Source organism: Dermacentor variabilis, chromosome 9 (assembly GCF_050947875.1).
Source record: "Dermacentor variabilis isolate Ectoservices chromosome 9, ASM5094787v1, whole genome shotgun sequence".
Classification (NCBI taxonomy): Eukaryota; Metazoa; Arthropoda; class Arachnida; order Ixodida; family Ixodidae; genus Dermacentor; species Dermacentor variabilis.
In genome coordinates, this window is record NC_134576.1 from 36,147,480 (window position 1) to 36,169,952 (window position 22,473).

Sequence of the window (22,473 nt, forward strand, 5' to 3'; positions counted from 1 at the left end):
TACCCAGTTCCCGGACTACGCGGGGCGTGCGGTGCCTGAATTGGACCAGAATTTTACCGCGGCCGAGATCCGAGATGTCCTCTTCTCGCTCAACGTCAAATCTGCCCTGGCCCAGATGGCGTCACTAACAGGATGCTGACGAATCTCGATGATGAGTCGATCAACTTCCTCACTGAAAGGATTAATGAAGTCTGGCGTAGTGGACAGGTCCCCACACAGTGGAAGGCGGCCTGCACGGTACTCATCCCCAAACCCGATAAAGCACCAGGAATAGAGAATCTAAGACCAATTTCCCTGACGTCGTGTGTCGGCAAGGTTGCAGAGCATGCCCTGCTCAACTGGCTCAAGGTGCACATCGAGGCCAATGACATGTACACCCACAATATGATTGGTTTCAGAGCCGGCCTCTCGACACAGGACGCCATGAAGGTGATAAAGCATCAGATCATCGACCGGAGCACGGGTGATACCAGAGCCAGCCTTGGATTAGACCTGCAGAAGGCGTTCGAGAATATCTCACACGAGTTCATTCTCCAGTCTATTGCCGGCCTCGGGCTAGGGAAGAGGACCTACGACTTCGAGCGATCCTTCCTTAGCCAGAGAACTGCCAAGCTCAAGATCGAAGGATACCTTTCGCAAGAGATCACCCTCGGTTCACGCGGCACGCCTCAGGGCTCGGTCATCTCGCCAACATTATTTAAAATCGCAATGATCGGGCTTTCTAAGGAGCTCACGAAGATTCAAGGAATCAACCATACCATCTACGCAGATGACATCACCATCTGATGCGTCGGCGGGAGCGACGGCCAAGTTGAAGCCGCCATGCAGAGCGCCATCGATGCGACCGAGCGCTTACTCCGCCCCACTGGGCTCAGATGTTCTCGATCGAAATCTGAGCTACTTCTCTACAAGAAAAGACCCAGAGGCGGCGGCCATCGTGATTGGAAACCGGCGTCCGAAAGCGAAATACGGCTTTTCACTGGTGACGGGTCTCCGGTGCCCAGAGGCGACTCGCTGCGAATATTGGGGATGTATATCGAGTCTAACGGTGCCAATGGAACCGCACTCAGAAAGATCACCGCCAAGACGGAGAGTGCTCTCGGCCTCATTCGGAGGATCGGCAACAGGCACCGGAGAATCAAGGAAGACAACCTCATCCGCATTATACATGCTTTTGTTTTCTGCCACCTTTCATACTCGGCGGCCATGCATAATTGGCATGTTGCAGAGGGGAACAAGCTCAATTCACTCATCAGAAAGGTCTTTAAGCTCGCCCTCGGCTTACCTGCAAGCACCCACACCGAAAACCTGTTGAAGCTTGGAGTCTACAACACGCTCGAAGAAATTACCGAGGCACAAGAGCACTCACAGCTGCTCAGGCTATCCGGCACCCCGACGGGCCGCAAGTTACTCGGCGAGATGGGCCTCAAACCTGTCGACCAGTGCCCCGACGCCGTGCGGATTCCCAGCGACATCAGGTCTCACCTGCACATCGCGCCCCTTCCCCGCAATATGCACCCCGCAAACAACGTCGGCAGACGTCGGGCCAGGGGTACAGCTCTACTCGAGCATGTCCGCCATAACCACATTGAGGCAAGCTTCGTGCATGCCGCGGCATATGTCCAACAAGAGGCAGTCGCCGTCTCCATCGTAGACTCCAATTCAAGGCTCACTTGCTGCGCTACGGTACGCACTTCGAGGCCCGTGGTAGCCGAACAGGTTGCAATCGCGCTGGCTGTGCTCGATGGTCGCAGAGAGGCAATATATATTGGTTCCAAGGCAGCCATTAAGGCCTACCAAACCGGTATGGTCTCCTCCCAGGCCCTCCGCATTCTCCAAACCGCCAAAAGTATTTCTCCGCATTCTCTCATTTGGTTTCCCGCTCACTTGGGGTAGATTGAGGGTTCTCCCTCTAACCCTAACGAAGGCGCACACGAGGCCGCGCGAGGACTCATTGACCGCGCCGCCTCAGCAGTCCCCCTGCCCCGCGAGGAACCCTTGCTTACGTTTAATGAAAGCACCACACACTACTATCTGTCAAGACGGGTATTCCCCCTCCCGCACCCCGCCTTATGCAAGGCGCGGGCGGTTACCCTTCGACTTCTACAAGCCCGTGCGTACCCTAACCTCGTGGTTCTTCATGCCATATACCCTCAAAAATATCCCAGTGCGGGCTGCCCTGCCTGTGGACTAAGGACAACATTGGACTATGTGTTGTGGGAGTGTGAAGCCATCGGCTCCTCCTTCAGCGAGGATAGGTGGCTGCGCTCTTGGGCAGCCCCGAACTCAACGGCCAAACCCTGGCCGTCCAGAGTGCCCGCGATCGGGCCGTCAAGCTCGGCTTGGCGGTCCTTACGTGGGACTAGCCGGGTGGCGCGGGGTCTTCCCTGCGTCTTCTCTGGACCGAAATAAGATTACTTCACTCACTCATACTATCAAGTTTACTATCCGTAACTCAGTTACGAAAAACTATATCGCAATTCCGTAGAGTGCACCTAATAACATATCCGAAGCGGATAAATTTAATGTGTAACAGACTCATTAGAAATACTCGACTAATTTCTAAGCGGGACTTACGCAAAACTTTTGCAAACTTTACAACACGATCGCCTGACTGGTATACTTCTATAGCAAATTTGTCCGCTTTGGATGCTCTTACGTACACAGGTTATATACATGCGATATCTCCTTTTGATGCAAAGGTACAAAAAATTGAAATTAAATATGGGGTTTTACGTGCTAAAACCACTTTCTGATCATGAGGCACGCCGTAGGGGAGGACTCCGGAAATTTCGACCACCTAGGGTTCGTTAACGTGCACCTAAATCTATGTACACAGCGCATTCGTATTTCGCCACCATCGAAATGCGGCCGCCGTGGCCGGGATTCGATCTCGCGACCTCGGGCTCCGCATCTTAACACCATAGCCAGGGCGGCACAAGTACGAATATGTAAACTGTGGGCTTTGATCTTTTTATATTGATGAATTTTTAGAATCCTCCTAAAAACTTGCACACCTTAAATAAAAAAAAAATTCGCTTCGAACAGTCGCTAGAATTTGACATTCTCTCTCAAGGGCAGCAGGTTCCATTCAGATTGGTCCAGGGGCTGTCCCATTAAAGCACCGCTGCGATTTACGTTTGTTAGAACAGGCAGCGTCGGAGTACCACCCGAGGTAAAGCTTCCTCTTAACGCTAACAACCAATTTCGGGCTCTGGTACCACGATCACCTACGCCAGAGACAAGGCTAATTTTCTGCGCCGTCAGGCTCTTTACATCTCACTAACGACATTCAAGCCTGCTTCGCGGTGCTGCCCTAAAGAACTTTCTGGGCGTTGCTTTCGTTTCTTGGAGCCGTCATTTTATTTCCTGTAGGTTCCGCGCCGAAGGAAAAGCACTGATCGGGCCTTTTCTCGGCCCACGTGAGGATGAAGTGCTTCTGTCGTACAGCACCGCTCATTTTGATTTCTTTTTTTACACTTTCTGGCATTACAAGTACACATGAATATTCCATGCAACGGCAACCAATTTCCGTGCAATGCTGTTGAAGCAACAGCCTGACTTGTCGAGATATGACATTTAGGCGTGCCAAAACCTATGTCAAATGTTGATCCGAGGTAAGAATAACGTAGGAAAATCAGTCATGGCGCAGAGAAAATAAATAATAAACTCCACGTATGGTTGCCTATTCTCGAGTGAACGAAGTCCGGACGGAGGTTGGGATGGAGAGTGAAGTTAGAGGAGAAAGAGTAAGAAGAAGAAGAAGAGGATGAGGAGGAGGAGGAGGCGTTGTGCGACGACCGACCTTGACGGTGTCCGGAGCGGCCAATCTTTATGTGCAATAAAATGGAAAAAGTTTGAGCCCTACCGTGTCAAAAATTTAAAACAAGTAAGGTACAGTATAGCTGACTGGCTAAGGCGGCTACTAACCATGGTTATACGATCGTTCACCTACGATGGTTCTCAGCTGAGCAATGCATCGTCTCCCTTCCCACTTTCGCAATAAGTGTCCGCTGATTTCTTGAAAAGAACGTCGTCGGCGAAACTTGCATCACTTACATCAACCTTTGCCGTTCTCCTATACGTTGGACAGATCGCTACTAGACAGCTTCAATCTGAAAAAATACGAAGCTGTAGACAAGTTATGGAAGAAATTTAACGAAGGCAGTGCGTTCTGTGAAAATAACTTTATCCCAACTAAAATAAAACGTCTGCAATAAGCATTATTTGTATGAAAAGTACAGCGCATGCGACGAAACCTAGGTAATCCGGACGACATTCCCATACTTGCCAGTGAACTTAAGGCTGCAAAATGTCCTTGCATAACACATTTTTTTTTCTACTACGCCGACAACTTTCATGACGCAACATCCACAAACATTTTGCAGCTACCTATCCAGGCCTGAAAGTTCTGCTTTTCAGTTAGAAAATGATGGTAAAATTACTGACGACGCACTAATAATAGCGAACGCATTCAATGCATATCTTCAGTCTATTTTCACGCACTCTACTGCTCCTATAGAAAAAGAACATGTATTAGCCTCGAGGATAAAAATGGCACCAGCAATGTTCAGTGAAAAAGAAATTTTGAACTTGCTGCTGCAAATGGATGTCACAAAGTATTCAGGACCAGAAAATATTTCTAATAAATTTTTAAGGCCTTATGCAGAACAATTGACGCCTTTTATCTACCAAATATGCACCTCGTCTCTGCAAACATTTACCCTACCAACAGACTAGATAAGTATATAGAAGTCGACCCTATGCATAAAATAAAAGCGGTAAGAAGTTGAGCTTTAACATGCATAGGTCCATTTCGATAACCAGCGCCTGCTGTGAGTACATGGAACATATAGTTAACAAACCAATAATTACGTACATCTTAATTGGTCAATTATGACTCACTACAAACAACACGGGTTCCGCAAAGGAGTTCGTACGCAAGTTCTAGGAATAGTACATGACTTTGCGGCTGCGATTAGCTCCAAACTTTAACCTGATTCAATATTCATTGACTTTTCGAAAGCCTTAAACAGAGCAATGTATTCTAATTTAATTAACCAACTTAGTGCCATTGGAATCGAAGACAAACTAGTGTCATGAACAAGCGTATACGTTTCCAACCGCAGGCAGTACGTTAACAGGGGTGATGCAGAATCCGAATGTCTAGAAATTTTTCAGGGGCTCCACAGGGTTCTATATTAGGTCCTATTTTATGTTTAATATGCGTAAATTATTTGCACCTTCATATTGGGCCGGGAGTGACATTAAGACTTTTCGCAGCAGGCTGCGTCATATACACCACAATATGAGCCCAGGCCAATTGAGTAAAATTAAATCCTTCGTTGTCTAGTACCGCCAAATGTTCCAGGAATGAGGCGTATGCCTAAACTTAAGCACAACTGTCTGCATGTCGATAACGCGTAAAAAATGGCATTAAACTTCCCCTACAGCATCATGGGATTAGCTGTTGCCCGCACACAATCGTTTAAATACTTTGGGGTAAGGCAAACAACGGCGCTGAAATGGGTTCCGCATAATAAAGATACATTCCAGAAGGCGTTTAGACTGTTAGGCTTTACTCGTAGAAATATAGCCACAGCACCGTCCAATGTTAGGTCATCGAGCTACAAATCTCTCGTGCGTCCCATCCTCGAATATAGCCACATAGTCTGGAATAAACGTGAAGCTTATCTGGCCATACGTTTAGATGCAATCATGGAGGCTATCATAGGAGACATAGGAGAGCATAGGAAAGGCCCCGGCCAGTACGAATGTATTAGAGAAAGTGTGGCGGAAGTCACATGCTGTTTTTCGAAAAGGGCTACTGGGATTGGTACCCCAAACGTCAACGTTGTCATAGCAACCACGCTCCTGAAGCTCTCTCTACTGCTGTAGGCCTCTCAAAAGTGAGGCAGGTTTTTTCGACCCGTGTCTTCCTCGCAGCAGATTCTGACTCAACCTGACTTTGGGGTGTGGCGTGTAAGCCTGAAAGTTGTCTTTTGGGTCCGCCAATGTGAGTTGCCGGTGAGCAACAGACATCCTCAAGTAATCATGGCGTGGGTCTTCGTCGTCGTCTTCAACGTGCCACGGAAATGCACAGGAGCTTGTTTGCTTCACTAAAGCTGTTACAGAAGTTTCGTAGGCTCTGTGCTGAAGCGTTTCGGCAGCACACACTACCGGCGGCTCGTAGCAATGCGAGTTCAAAGCTCCCGCCTATCTGCTCTGGCGAGCTGATTGGAGACCCAATAGGAGACGTCACACCAACATGGCTTCATTTCGGGTTTTAAGAACGTGACGTCAAGGCCTCTCCTATTTTGTTTCTTTCCTCCATGGATGGAAAATACAAAACAAGGCCCTTCGCTTCCTTTATTCGAGTGTGCTCACGGAGTGACAGCGTGACGGGACTGCGCGACCACGCCTTCATACAAACCCTGGAAATCCGTCGACGTATCGCTGCAATGAAATTCTTATATCCCGTTTATCACGACAAAATAGCTATCAACAAGACCGACCACCTAAGGGCAATGCTCGAGCAGAAGCAACCATGCTAAGTCTATAAGGCCTTTCTTTTTTTATCGAGCTGTGGCACTTTCGAATATTCCTTTTTTCCGCCTGCTATAGTACTCAGGAAAAAGCTACCATGCAAGCGAGTACCTTGGTTTACCATCTACGGAGGCATTCACCAATAAACTTGAAAAATTATTTTGCTGAATGCAACTGATAAAACGTTGTCGCTGCCAAGCTGCGTTTTCCGTGATCTAGCGTTTTCTATAAATTCATTTTTAAATTAAATTTTGAAATTGGCTGCTCCTGAACGCGCGCTTGAGAGCAGCACGAAACCACTGCCCAAACGCTTCATCGCATGGCCTTTTTTTTTCGTATCTCGCTGGCTTTCTTTGCAACCTGTTAAAAAGGACTACGTGAGACGTGTCGTAAAGGAAACAACTCGATTGGTGGTTGCTGAAGGTGCTCTACAATTCTGCTTGCCATATTTGGGGTTCTCAGCCAATAATGACAAAGTTGGGTAATTAAACTTAATTAATTAGTGAGTTATGGGGAAAAAGTGTCTGAGTTACTGGACTATTGCGAATAGTATGCGTTCAATCAATGCGCTTCCGACGCGCCTTTAAACTCTTGGCTCAAGTTATGTGGGACATCCGGTATATATGTATATATATGTATATATATATATATATATATATATATATATATATATATACTTCACGTGCTCATGCCGTGACTCGGATGATGACAACGGTTATAGACGCGTATAGCAAACAACAAAATAACACATACCAGAAATACAGCGGCGTTTGGAGAATTTTCTATGGTATAATTGCACAGCTGATACGATCTTGCCTTACTGGCCCATTACGAGGAACTTTCTTTCTTTCTTTCTTTCTTTCTTTCTTTCATTCTTTCTTTCTTTCTTCCTTTCTTTCTTTGTTCATTTCTTCATTTCCTTCTTTTTTCATTATTTCCTCACTTCCTCTCTTTCTTTTCATTCTTTCCTTTGTTTTTCTTTGTGTTTTTGTAGATTAATGAAAAGTGCGCTTGATGGTGAATTGAAATATAATCTTCACAAGATGTCAATGCCTACAGGGATCTCTCCTGAGCCACCATGTGCTTCAGCGCCTTCCTCTTGAGCACAAGCGGCCACCGGTTCTACACTATCACGCGCACTCCATCTGGCACTTCCTCGCGCACTGGAAAGTGCTGCTTGCTGCTGTTTGCATACTTTCGAATCGACGAGGCTTAAAAGAGGCGGAGGCGTTTTCACGGAGTCATGTCTACTTCGGCCAGTTCACTGGGTGCCTCCGGTAGGCTTCAAGCGAGGCCGCCACAATTTGCGTGCAGGGACAAGGCGCTCAGCAGCGCAATAACGCGTGCAGTGGTCCGATGGCGCAGTGTACAAACGGCACTCGACAGTATATTCCAGAAAGAGAGAGACAGCGCTGGCGAACTGCGCCTCGAACAGTGCCTCCAAGTGGCGGGCCACAAGAAGAAAGCAAAACGAATGTACAAAAGCGGAATTGCGGTAGTAAGGCTCGCGCCTTCCCACGCAGCGCCGGCTCATATAGGAGAGAGAATGAAAACGCCATCAGAACGCATAGGCAATCGGCGAGCAGCGTAGAAACAAAGGTCGTTCTGTGAGGGAAGCGTGAAAGAGAGAGGCAGAGGACACTCCCGTAAGAGTAAGGAATAAACACGAAAGGGAATGGAGCATGCGCGAACAAGGACAAGCGGGAGTAGAAAAGTAGGCAACTCAAGCTGCGAGAGAAGTTGAGGAAAAGCAAAGTGTGGGGAAACAGGGAAACTCACCGCGGGAATGAGCGGAGGGAGATATAGGCGAGGCAGGAAGGCCCTTGGTGCGATATGGCTGCCCGAGAGTTGCCCGCCACGGCTTCCCGTCGCTTCCGATCTGGGGCATGGAAACCCGGGAGAAAGCTTTGGTGGGGAAGGGAGAGTAGTGGTAGAATAAAAGAGTGTTGACATGGTACGCTCATACGTTGGAATTTCGCGTATGGCGCTTTGTGCTGTCTATTACGTGCCTTTCACATCCGTGTAGTTGTGGCTGCGCTGCAAGAAACCACAAGAGCGGGCAGTTCTGACCTTAGAGTACGTGTCGCCCACACCATCCAAGTTCTATTGAACCTGAGGACGAAGGGTGAACGGAGCGTTACGCTCGAACAAACGCAGAAGCTTGACTTTCGGGTGTCTTTCCGATCGTTTTGTTTTATACCTAAGTGCTGGCCCGGAATATCACTAGATAGAAAACTGTAGGCAGGACAAGCTGAAACAGCTGACACAGAAGAATACTAAGGCTTTCTGCTTCTTCTGTACATCTCTTTCCCTCTTTCAGCTTTATTTCGTGACTATTGTTGTTCAAGATTCGAACGTTGCCCTTTTATCATGTGCCTCGAGCAGTTAGTTTTTAAAATCAATGCTCCATGGATGACAGTTGTCTAGGCTGCATATTAGAATTCCTTTCTGTCTCGTTGCTCTTTTTGGAATAACAATGTCCGCTGCCAAGACAACAGCTCGTTCTCGTTTCTTTGTAATATAAGGAGTGCGGAAACACGCAAACGCCTTGTGCCTAAGAACGTCTTCTATACGCAAACGGCATGTGGTCTTAGTGTGCTTATGGGAATAATCAGGAAGGGGACTCTACCGAGGATGCTGAAAAGGCATTAGGCAGTCAGTAATCAACACTTATAAACAAAACAAACAGTTAGACCTCGCAATTTCAGATTTCCGCATACCTGCCAGCACGGGAGAATAACCTTTGAGCGACGTAGGTTGTGTGTACCCCCGTCACGGAGTTCACGTCAACCACCAAAGCCTTGACGACAACGTACTCATTCGTCGGCTGCTCAATACCCTATGTGCGCTCACATTCGTCGACGCCAGAGCTAAGTGTGAGATGTGAATTTGTCTATCAGTCATGTTTCCGCAAGCACTTGTGCAGCTACTCGGAAAATTCGTCGCCACCAGCAATTTTTTCTCAAGCATGACATTTTCATGATGGCTAGGGCGACCAGTCTGGAGAAGGGAGCCATGTTTCATTTCTAGATTTTATTGTTGAAATAAAGTACCTTTGAGCCGTCGCTCTGGGTCATACTTAGTAAAAGCGTATCTTCGTAAGCATACAAAGCTTATGCTATAGTCAGTTTAGCCTCCAAACTTGACGCCTACACTGCTTTACCTAAATTACAATTAAGAAAATATGGAACATTGTACGAGGTAGACTTTATGATTTGTTATCTAGAAGCCGAAGTTCTTGAAAGCATTCCCGGCGAACTACATGGAAGACGTGGTGGCAGTCAGGTAGCAGTCCGCAAAGACTCTGAGTGAGGTGTTTGCTTTTTAAATATATTACAGAGGTGTTAAAAAGGTGGTTTAGAACTAAACAGATGAAAGGAACACAAGAGCACAAGGAGATCTCATCCGTGCATTACTTTACCCCCACAATTGCTAACGCGTTCGACTACATACTACTTAAAACTAACGATAAAGTGCCTGGGAAGTTCCAAGTTCTTCAGCGTCTGAAAGTTTTCTCTTCGCAGTTTTTTCTTGTGTCCTCAAATTATTGTTGCTTCGCGAGACGTGTTTGCCGCTTCACAACATTGGTAGGATGCACGAATGTTGCAGCCGCTTCGCGGAACGCTGATGAGTGTCTCGCAAAATGTACGCGATGAAGTTTGCAGTGAACTCCAGACATAGCACGGCTGCCACTGGTGCAATTAGCAAGGTGTGAGAGTGGGCTGGTCGGCACTCCATTACGACGCGAACACGCACACGCGGTGTGCCATCTTAAGCTCGTGCTTTTTTCCCAAGGCTTTAATTATCTTTTCGCTTAGCTATCATGCACCGTCAGTTTTCGTTGTAGTCACGTGTACGAGGACATGTATATGTGTTCCTTGAAATTAAGTTCAGTTAGAGGCCAGCACTTGTCTTCTTCATTCGTTTTTTGTCTCTGCCTGTCGGCCGTACTGTGAACATCCTAATCGTCGGGCAGGACCTGGAATGATTCATGATGCACTGCACACAGCACAGGAGCCTGTTGCTGCACATGTCTTTCTGTTCAGCGCCCACGAGCAGGGCTGTCTCGCACTCGTTGCCGCGGAGTTGTTTTGCAGCGCGTCAGCTTTCAGTTCTGAATTTCGCCGTTTGCAAATTTGCAAATCCGCATTGCGCATGCTAACAGAAAGCCTGACTGGTTACGCATGCGATGCTCATGTTGTGCATGCCCTGCTACGACCGAATGTGCACGTGTAAATAAATCTGAACAAAAAGCAACAATCGGTCACCGCGTCATAATGCGTTTTGTACGACGTACAGTGCAACCCGCTCAGACCTGCTGGCCACAACGCCAATATGAACCAACGGCGGTAACGCGAATCGAGAGGTGATATCTTTTGCGCACACAGTATAACCGGCTCAAGTGGTGCATCAGTACTAAAGCCTGCTGCGAATGGGAATGTATCGTCGATATTCAGTCATCACCACTAAAAATGCAAAGCACAATAAGAAAACCAAGTTACATCTCTTTACACTGAAGTTTGAAGTGATCTGTAGTAGAATTGGGAATCGGGCATGTTAGTAATTTTCAATTGTTAAACTACAGCTCGCACTGAGACGAAAGAGGTAGGCAGAGAGCTTGTTTGTAATTTTTCCTTTGTATTTCGTCTTTCCTTCGCACTGCAGTTTAACGATTAATCGCATTGAGTTCTGGGACAAATAATTTTGTGGCTAGTTTTCTTTTTTTTTACAAAAAGAAAGGGCAAGAATCACAATATCCGGGCGCTGGGCTACCCCGAACAAGGCTGCCATTGTGCCTTACATACACAGCAGTTGTCATACTCTTGAAAGGATATCGAAAACGACCATTGTGAACATTGTCTTTTCTGCTCCTGAAAGATGGAAGTTGCTCTGCTAAGTGAAATATGACATGAAAGAGATAACCGCCTGTCTTACACAGCATCACAAAGAATTTGCGGATGGCATTCAAAATTGTATTTTGTTGTTCATTCAATGTCCTTGTCACGGAACAAAGAAACTAGAAAAAAAAGTATGTATTTTCGTCAGACAGGTAGACGCACTAAAACTCTAATGAAGCATCATTATATTTCTGAAATTACTTATGGGTCATCTAGGCATGCATGGCCAAGAGCCTGGCTGTGTCCGCGCCATTATAGAATGAAGTGAAAAAAAAGAAAACAATTTCGAATTTTGAATCGGGCCCAAAGTAGGACGAGAGGAATTATGGAGAAGTTGGAAATCACAAAAAAGAAAGACGCGTGCATGAGCATGACATCAGTGTCACTGTAGGAAAAAAAGAACGGCGGTTTCCAGATTTATCGCTATTGCCCACTGCATTGTATCTTTTGAGAACACTCAGGACACGAGTGGACGGTTTGTTCGATGTGCACGTCTGATTGAAGGATGTAGGATATTATCATTTCCATTCATCCAATCTCTCTCTCTCTCTCTCTCTCTCTCTCTATATATATATATATATATATATATATATATATATATATATATATATATATATATATATATGCATTGGCCCTGGCAAATGCTCCCAAGGTTAGTTATAGTAGTAAAACATAAATAGCGAAGAAATATGATGGGGAAAACGACACCGCAGTGGCTCAGCTGATTAGAGCACCGCACGCGTAATTCGAAGACGTGGGTTCGTATCCCACCTGCGGCCGGCTGTTTTTTCATCCACTTTCATTATCACTAATTCATAATTTCTTTCATTCAGTTATTAAGTAGAAGTAATTTCTTCTATGCTATCGTTGGTGTATTTGTTTGTTGACTTCTCATGAAGGAATTAGGCCTAATAATTATTGAATTTCTCGAATATTATAATTACAAGAAAAAGTGTCAATGAGAAAATTGTAGAGTTAGATGAAACACTCTCACACAGCTTTCTGTTCCCAAATACGTGCTACATAAAAGTATTTTTCTGAGCGTGAAAGAAGCCCCCAAATCGGGCATACACGCAAAGTGCCTCGAGAGACCAATCGCGCGGCAATTTTGCGTGCGATTGGTCTCTCGAGGCACTTTGCGTGTATGCCAACTAAATCATATTGAAAATTAGCTGCGGCTGAAATGTATATGTACAACATAGTAAAGTATAGGGAAGTCGAGGAAAAGATAACTTGCCTCTGGTGGGCGCCGAACCCGCAACCTCTGCATTACGCATGAGTCGCCCTCAGCCTTTCTGAGGCACTTCGTACTCGCTTACATAACTTCTGTACCACAGTCTGTTACTCCGTCTGGTCAGCCTTTCTGAGGCGCATTACTAATGTCTATGTAACTTGCTTTCCTAGAGTTCGTAACTGGCGAAATGCGAAAACACCCGTGTACTTAGATTTAGGTGCACGTTAAAGAACCCCAGGTGGTCGAAATTCCCGGAGTCCTCCACTACGGCGTGCCTCATAATCAGAAAGTGGTTTTGGCACGTAAAACCCCGTAATTCCTAGAGTTCGTAACTTGCCCTAAGTCATCAAACGTGCCTTCATCGTATCAGAGTAAACGAGGCCTATACACGAACTTTTCAGGTGCAAGATGCACCCGCGAATGCACCCGCCAACACTCTAAAAACTAGGAAGGGTATCGCAGGAGTGAAGCTGCCGGTTCACTCTTCAAAGCGTCGTTTTACTCTCGCAAAATGTCGAGGAGAGTGAAATGCATTGTTCACTCTGTCACCAAGGAGAGAGTGAAATGTGCTTTTCACTCTCCCCTTCAGAGCTAGAGAGTGAAAAGACTCTTGCGACAATAGAAAAGAGAGACTCTTGCGGCAATAGAAAACAAAACGTAGCGTAATCTTCTGCTTCAACTGTAGGTGGCTGGCCCCGAACATGGCAATGTATCATTCATGCACGCTGAGCAAAGAACACATCGTTTTGCTTCTAAGAGAACAGGCCGCCGCAGTTCAAAGGAACGCGTAGCGAGCGCTCTACTTTTTCACTCGGAGTGGCTCCACCGCGCGCGTGCGCGCTCAAGATCGCGGACCAACACAGCACCGGAGAAAGGTGACCCGTCCAGCGAGCAAAGGCCAGCCGAGGGAGATCGTGTGTTAGCCATCTCGCGTCGCCACGAAAACACGACAGTCGTTCGTCATGCCTTGGATATAACAACAAATCCTCCACGGTAAGTGAATTCTAACTTAGGTGCACATTCTCCGTATATGTAATGCTATCGCCAGGAAGTCGTCGCTGCGCTTAGCCGACGCGATTGACGAAGGACTAGGCGTACGCGCTGTCTCTCGATGTCAATCTAAAAAGCAAGTCGTCGCGATAACTGCATGTGATTTTATCACTTTGCCGTTGTCCGTAAGCGCTTTAAAAATCGCAAACGCTGCCAGAACTATGGTATGTTCAATAAGACGCCAGGCGAGAGGACGCTTAAAATGGTTGGTTCACCAGCCCGTGATGCCGAGCCTATGCGGAGCGTGATTAGCGTGCGTTTTGTGTGTTTGAATTTATTCAGTTTGGCAGTCTGCTGTGTACGGAACGCTGTTGAACTAAGGAATCACATAACAGAAGGCGTCATTTTGCTGGCAGCATGCTTTTTTTTTATAAATAAACCGCGCGCTTGACGGTGTCTCGCGCAGGGGGAATCTGCGACCACTGAAGTTACGTTCAGCACCAGTGCTAGTTAGAAACTTTGCCGCAGGCATTCAGCTGCATGCTGCAAGAGGTCAGTTGGGCGCGTTATCTTGAACTTACTGAAAACGCATGAGGAATCCATGTTTTATGCTGAAAAAAGTATAAACCCCATATAAGCGATCTTGCGCGCGGCAGCTACAAGCGACGCGACGGAGATGGCTGTCGCGTTCGCTCGTCGCCTACAAGTCGTACTCCGTGCGAGCGACGATTTTGAGCGACGCCTCCCCGGTGTTGCCGGCATGAGGGCTGCAGTCACGCGTGACGCGTGCTTTAGTAATTTACGTTGATGTATTTTACTATAAAAAGTAGCATAAAATATTTCTGGAGGTCTTGCAGTACGTTCTTATCCTTGCACGTATAAAAATTGAATCATTTGCTCGTTCCGCGCGACAATCGGTAGTATTTCAGCGATGTATGTACATCCAGTTCCGGCTTCGCGCTATTGGCTAGTCGCTCATAGCACTTCTGGGCGACGAGCGACGATTTCTAGATTTCCAGAACCGAGCCATCTGTTCAAGCGACGGCCCGTTTTGTCGCTCGAAGCCGTCGCTCGTCGCCGTCGCGCACTAAATCGCTCTCACTGTTTTTTGCTCATGTTGAAATGGTGTGATTATAGGTCTGGTTTTGTCTCCTGTTGCGGTTTTCGTGCACGGTGCGAAACTGAAAGGATGCTTATGTCTACGAACTCGGTGAATTGTCAAGCAGCTAGTTACGCATCGGCATCGAATATAACGGCTGCTGTGTGGAATTACAATTGCAGGGGCGCTTTGCATATGCTTATTGTTTCGGACATGCCTGTGCATTTGCTAATATGAGTTGGCGTGTCAGAGTTATGTCATATGAACAGCTAAATCAGCCTTCCTCTGGGGGTTACAAGCGTAATGTGTGCATTTTGCTATAGCATGGCAGATCAAGATGTGTTTATCGCTTGAATATTTTTAGTAGAGAAATAAAATATCAAAATAAAATGTTGCTTTAATTCCGTGTTACCAGTCTGTCGTACACAGAACAATAGGTTGGTGTAATAAACTAATAACTGCGGTTTAACTGCAACTTTTACATGCCTACAAGAATCTAAAATGCTAGATTTCAAACTGCAGCAGTAGTCCACTGCGCACCTCATGCATGAAAATAAGTTCATGCCTTTTAGTAAGCTTAGATGCAGGCCGCAGTGAACTTGTTAGTATTGAAATGTGGGTAAGCTTGCCATAACAAGCCTTATTGCCCTTTTTTATAGGCACATCCATATATCCATTGAGCTGAAGGACAATATTTTCATCCCTACTGAGCATCATGTTTGCAGCTATAATCCTCAAATTATGGCTTCAGCAGTGGCACAACCAGGGATGGTGCGGGGGAGGGGGGGCACACTGGGCACTTGCTTAGGATGTGTCACAAGGGGTGTTTGCGATACATTACACTCATGACAGACCTATGACGTCTGAAAATTACCAATATTCTATTCATAAGCAGGAGTATTCTAACATTCATGAAAAACAAGGATTTATTTGTTTTTTTGCTTAAATCTAAAAATTGAAGTTAGTTTAGCAGTTGACTGTTGCAGTCATTTGGATGTTTTGCATGCATTTCACTAGGAAGACTAAGAGCTAAGACTTTTTATTGCCATGGCCTTGACTGTCTTGATGTTGTTTTGCACCATGCCCTTGTGTTGACTTTTGCATACGATATTTTTCAGGCACCCGCTTTATATAACGCAAGAAGGCAGCTGCAAGGACACGAGGATGTGAAAGAGCCAGTGCAGCGCGACTTCACGTAGTGCAGAGGAGCCAATGCCAAAAAATCAAAATACATTGGCATGTTATTTGGACAAGAAAACTAGTATGTGGGTATATTGGGTGTACCATTTGACCAAATGTCAACAAAATCAAGATACCGTATGTTACACGAAGATGAAAATTCTCACGTGCTCCAGGCAGTCATCTTAACATGGTATATTTATGTAATGTCTCTGATTGGAAAGTCAAATCAAGTATGCTCTCTGGAGACAAACACATAGCAGCAAGTGTCATTGAAAAGTTAAAAATGTGTTTTAAGAAAGCTGATTAGTTCTGAGAAGTGACTGCTTTTTGTCTTGCCTCTCAACAAATATATCCATGTGATAAAAAAATAGTGATACAATGAAATTGCATATTTGCTTAGCGACATGATACATACTTGCAATGAGCACGATGCCTGTGTTTACTATAAAAAGCAACAGCCCATGCTTGGTTAGGTTAGGCCCACTACAACATGCAGGCATGGGTGATTGGTGCTTTTTTTATTTCTGTGTCGTGAGGTTTATTGACGTGCGTATAGGTGCAGTGGCACGCAGTATGGCTAGTACAAAAGGGGGGGGGGGCAGATATATGTAGCTCACTGTACACGACACAGGGCAAAGGAAATCCGTGTTCAGCAACTATGTTAAATGCCATGTACGTAAATTTTACAACGCCACTCGTTCGAAGCCCGCACAGGTGCATATTGAAGAAAAGTTTCCAGGGTAGATAATTTAGTTCGTAATTTACACTAATTTTGCTCTAACCACGAGACATAATAATTTGAATATACTGCACGGAAAAACCTAGAGCGAATTAAATTGTGTCAGCTTCGTGTGTATACATATAGTCTTTCCCATGCATTAGGTTTTTTGCGTAATGCATTAACACTTGACAGCCTATCTTATGATGTGTACTCTGTTTACATTACAGTTCTTTATTAGTTTACTCGTTTGTTTTGCGACTGATGAAATGCCGGCATATATATATTTTCAACATTTGACATAACCCTGTATGTTTTGCAGGGACAACCCAGGATGTGCATTTCTCAGCACCCAGTCAACTGCCAAAAGTGACTCAAACACAGGCCACCAGTAAGTGGACATCAGTTGCAATTTCACATTATGCAGTTGGCGGCTGCCTTGTACGGAAGCATTTTTTTTAATGAGATGGTGATGTCGTTCTAATGTACATTTTGACCACAAAGGTGCGATCATGTCTCACAGAGGCATATATGGTTGCTATTCTCTGCGAGGGACGTGTTCTCGTGTTTGTGAAGCATTTGTGTTTGGCAGTATTGTCGCCCAATGATTCGGATATAAACACTAACTCGCCACTGCCGGCAAGTAGTTGCGAGAAACGCATTATGACGCTGTAAAGTTATTTCATTAATTCGAAGGAAAGTTTTGCAGCAGGAAAAAAGGTTGCCATTCCAGGTAAACATGTCTTTTTCTCACAGGTTATTTAGCCAAACTGTGGATGCATGAAATTCGTGACTTATGAATAGATTTTAATTTATTCTTTAGTAATGCTTCTAAAAGAGACTAGAAATAGCATGTGACTACCTCTGCAATCAGCAGACCATACATTTACAGTCATAAGTGGCAGTTCCATGCAGTCTCGCATTTTATATAACCTTTCCTTTCAGCAACATTGGAACTGGTGGCTGCGTTTTCAGAAGGAGAATTGTACTTGACACTGTATGTGTATGTGTGAATTCGGTTTTCTTTGTATGTGTCGGCTCACTGACAAACGGTGCAAAAATCTGTTGTACCATGAGCCTGAAGACGCCTTCTGCTGGTAGAAATGCGGCACTTCGTATTTTATAGTACTGCATGACATTTAAATCAAAGCTACCACATAAAATGATGAAGAAAACTAACCACTGTTATAGCTGTTTTCCTCAAAGAACGCTTGTCCTTTATGGGCTGTGTTAATCTGAGCTCTCCACCGATGTTTCAGTAGTATTATCCCTTAGTGAGTGAGAGATTGGGGGCAATTAATCGTGTTAGTGTTTAAGTGGTGTCCTAATAATGTGCATTTGTTCCAACAAAGTTGTCTAGATTACTTTATTGTGTAGTGTAAAGCTTATGAAACCATCAGCAACTACTGAGTTGCTAACACGCATATGGATTTGTCACTATACAGGTGGAACTCGGCTGTACCACTGCAGTGCTGCGGAAATTGCCTTCACCAGCGGCTTTGCAACAGCTGTTTCGCAGCATGTCGGTATGTGTTAATTTATAATTATGTTGAGATGGGCTAGTATTATGGACCACTGCTACTCTGTATTGTGACAGATCCATATGGTAAGGGATGTGATGGGCACAGCGAAAGCCTTTGAATTTTTTACTATGGTACATAAACAGGCTCTCCTTTTCGTCACTGGAGCAGGAGAGAAGGGCATGCAGGCACTCCTGAATGTACATATATTTCAAAACATGAGACACACACACACAATTAAACTAAAGGCAGGGACGTTCCATCTTTCATCTTGAATTGAATTGTGCAGCGCAAAAATACAACACAGACCACAGAGAAGCACACATGTTAACAGGTTTGATACACACGTTAGTTCAACAGATTTGATACTTCAGGTGTGCTATTTTACACTAGGGGGAATGGAAAGGGGAGAAAATCTGAAAAAAAAAGTGGAGTGGAAAAAAAGGAATCGTGCCAAAAAGCATGAGAAGCATCGCGCAGCCAGGATCACCAGCAGGACATCTAAAAAGCACTCTGATAAAATTACGTACAGGACAACCTTACGTATAGTTTGTTTCAATCAACTCAGATCACATGCAGCCATTAATGCAATCATGTTGTTTCCTTATGTCATATGGGGGAATGATGTGGGCCCAAAAAACTGTTTAGAGCTGAAGGATTATGTTCCATTCTAGCCTCATTGCCTGCTTTTTTATCAGATTGTTATCAGCTGCTTATGTTAGGGACAAAAAGTAAGAGTACGAACTGTTTCCCGATTCGCCATTCCACACAACATGTCTTTGTGACTATATGTACATGCAGATGATCCATAGTTTTAAAATATTCAGTACAGAAGAATCTCATTACAAGATGCACTTGGTTGTAAGAGACATCTGAAAATGGTTTGGTTGGTTTTCCGATGTTTGCCACGTTAACAATACTGTATACAAGAGACACCTTTGTTACTAAGGATGACTTTTGAAGTATTCACTACTTCGAAGGGACACAACCCAGACACATTCACTTTGTGCACCTTGTGTGCTCCGAAGGGCGTAAAGATCACGCAATCCTTACACAAGTCAATCGCGCATGTCTCTTTTAGCATGAACCAGAAAAGGAGGGCAACGAGGACAGTGCAGGGCAGAAAGTGTCGGCAGTTGAAGCTGACGAGCGCCTAAGAGCACCTCAAATGTACTGCGAGCAACAAGGCTTGCAAAGTGAAGCGTTTAAATTCCAGAAGTTGGGAAGGAAGCTAACACAATCTACAGTCACTAAAAAGCTGTGAATGTCTTCTTTAAAGGGCCCCTAAACCACCGAGGTTGAAATTTAGTTGCGGTGTTGCAGTTCTACACAATAAGGCAATGAACAGGTAGCCACGAGAATTTTTCGAAACGGTGCAGTAATAGTGGAGCTACGTGTGTTTGATTATCGAAAAGTAGTCCCCACTCATTTTACTCTTTCATCTGGTACACGCCATATGGACAGTATCGTCTTTTCCTTGCCTAGTACACCTCCAAATGTTACGGGACAGGCCAACACCAACGAGCTCTGTTGCTGCCGCGCTGGCCCGTCGTCCTGCGAGGGGTGGCGCTAATACAACGGAACTGTATGGTGACTCGTGTTGAAGAGCCTCATAGGGAGACCCTTTTGTTGGCGTTTCTGTTCTTTGCCCCCATTGGCTGCCCACAATAGCATCGCGCGCAACGCGACGAGGAAGAAGGAGTGTGTGTATTTGCTTGCAGGCCTTGCCGGCAGTCGTACACTTTCGTTCGACCAATGGACAGCACCGGAAACTGGTGACATCATCAGAGACAGCCTGGTGACGTCAGGACAAACTGGGGGGTGCAGGATAGGTCCAGAGAGGCGCACGGGGTCATTTTCTTCATATTGTGGTGCTCCGGCAGTGCTACGCACTCTGGCATTTGGCTTCGTCGATCGTGACGGCATTCTGATTTCGATACGCGTGTTTACTTGAAATGTTCAAAAAATGTCGAGAAGTGGTTTAGGGGCCCTTTAAGCCACCCTGAGCATTTATTCCTTCAGATATATCAAAACATATTTTAGTGATGATGCATAATAAAGTGATCTAGTCTGGCTCCTCAGTGTCTCAAAATTTTTGGTTTCGAGAGACATGTTTCCCGTGCCTCTTGAATATCTTCTGATGAGGCTTTACTGTAATATACACAAACAATTGTGTAACTCCTCCTGCAAGTATTATTCATTAAGCCCGGTCACTTATGTGCAAAGCTTGTGGTTAAGTCTTGATGTCCGTACTCTTTTGAGCTATGTTTATTAATTCATGCTGTTCTTATTGGTTCTTCGATGCAGGAGACAATGTCTACGAAATTATTGGCCCTGATCATGAGAGCCCTCAAGGGGCAAACAACATCTCTGTTGCAGAAGTGAGCCTGATATCACTTGGAAGTTACCATGACAGATGACACGGCAGCAATAGATACAGAGACTGCCATGTCTACTGCAGCTGCAACAGTGTACAAGGCAAGCAGCAGCGCGTCAGCATCAGCAGCAGTGTCAGAAGGAACCACACCAGGCCTGGTAGAGCAACATGTGTGCTATCACTGACTTTTTTTGTAGTGGATACAACTCATTTGCTCAACATACAAAAGCTTTTCACCACGACTGTGAGCCAGTGTTATTGTGGAGCAAGTACAAGACTAAGTTAGGTGTTATAACACAGTACAAGCATCACTTTAATATATGCAAATGCAAACATATTACAGTTGTTGCCTCCCCAGCCAGCCCACATAGTGACAACAATGTGGACCACATGGTGGGACACACCTCTCCCCCATTACAAGATAGTAGAGACTGTCAGTGTTGTTGCTAGATTGACTGGTCTTTGTAGGCAACTAGAAGGACAACACAGGTGTCATAAGATTGTTGTTGATGTTGTTGTGAAGAGGTAAAAAAGAAGTTTGATGGGAGCTGAAGTGCCAACTGATATTGAGCAAATCAAAAGCAACCACCTGAGAAAGCAACACTATCGAAATTTGGGTATCTATGTGCCGCCAACTCTGGTAAGAATGGCATAGGACAGAAGTGTGATGAAAATCACACAGACACTGCTGTTGCATCACTGGCCACAGTGAGCAGCGACTTGTAGGGCAAGAGAGTCAACTGAAACTAACATTATGATATAGTGTCATGATCCCATGTGACCACTTTTCAAGTTATTTTGCAAATACAGCTCAACCTCCAGAAACGAGACTGCAACTTGTCTGTAAAAAAGCTTTCACAAAAAATTATTCATAACACTATTAACGTAGCAGTATCTTTTTTTTTGTGTCGGTTCGAGGTTCCCGGCTGTCCATTAATGCAAAAATTGAGGAAAAAAAGAACATGTCGTACTTACACATTTTTAACAAGTACGAGGGGGACAGAACTTTTCTAGTCATGCATCTTCATCATGCTATCAAGTTTTTAAACGCCTTTTATAATTATTATTACCAGTTATATCTGAGTGCATTGTATGCATGTAGCAAATGTAAAATCAGGTCAGTTGGATCAGATGCCTTATCTGCAAGCGAGCCCTATATTCAAGAAATTTGAATTAAAATAGTTACGTTAGAGACGCAGTCTTTCAGCACTTTATTGCCTGTGGTTTAAGCATTGCTCGATACTTTTGTGGGTGGCAATTTCAACCGGCAGAGCACTGCGCTTTGCCACAGTCACATTTGTCTTCAAAGCGGTTTTTACCATTTGTGTTGATCTGTTTGTGTAGGCATAGAGCAAGTTTTTAATTTATATTTTTCTGCATTCTTGTGCTTGCACTAAGCTTGTATAAGGCAGTTACAAAATGTGCGTCACTATAACGAACTGTTCTGTTGAGCTTACACTTGCAAATAATCGTGTTCAGATGGCTTCACTTCTATGCGGGTGCACCGCTAGCTTTGTGTATGTTCTCATGTTTGTATAAAGCTTATATAAGCTAGTTAGAAAATGTATGTCACTAAGCATTGTGATATTCTTTAAAGAACTGCTTGGTTGGTTTTACACTTGTGAATTAGTATTGAGGCGGTGGTATTCCCATGTATGCCCACTGCTAGCTTTCTGTGTCCTCACGTGTTTGTATTAAGTTTCTACAAGGGAGTTACAGCATGTGCGTCACTAAGCGCTGTGATATTTTTTAAAGAACTGCTTTGTTGGTTTTACACCTGTGAGTAATAGTACTCGGGTGGCACTAGTCATGTGTAGGTACACAGGGACCATTTGTATACATTATGCTCATGTAAAGCAGTTACAAAGTGTATGTCACTAATTACTGTGATATTTGTTGAATTGCTGTG

General features: G+C 45.0%; 2 protein-coding genes across 3 annotated transcripts in view; one reads left to right on the plus strand and one right to left on the minus strand.

Moving 5' to 3' along the window:
* The window catches only part of LOC142592606 (putative protein kinase C delta type homolog), a 556,922-nt gene that overhangs the window by 525,988 nt on the left and 8,461 nt on the right, over window positions 1–22,473 (minus strand). The window lies entirely within an intron of this gene.
* LOC142592605 (uncharacterized) lies at window positions 13,553–21,077 on the plus strand. The gene is made up of 5 exons (XM_075704142.1): window positions 13,553–13,671; window positions 15,886–16,028; window positions 16,990–17,058; window positions 18,113–18,193; window positions 20,495–21,077. Exons 2-5 carry the CDS (start codon window positions 15,980–15,982, stop codon window positions 20,605–20,607), a joined length of 312 nt encoding a protein of 103 aa, XP_075560257.1. The 5' UTR covers window positions 13,553–13,671; window positions 15,886–15,979; the 3' UTR covers window positions 20,608–21,077.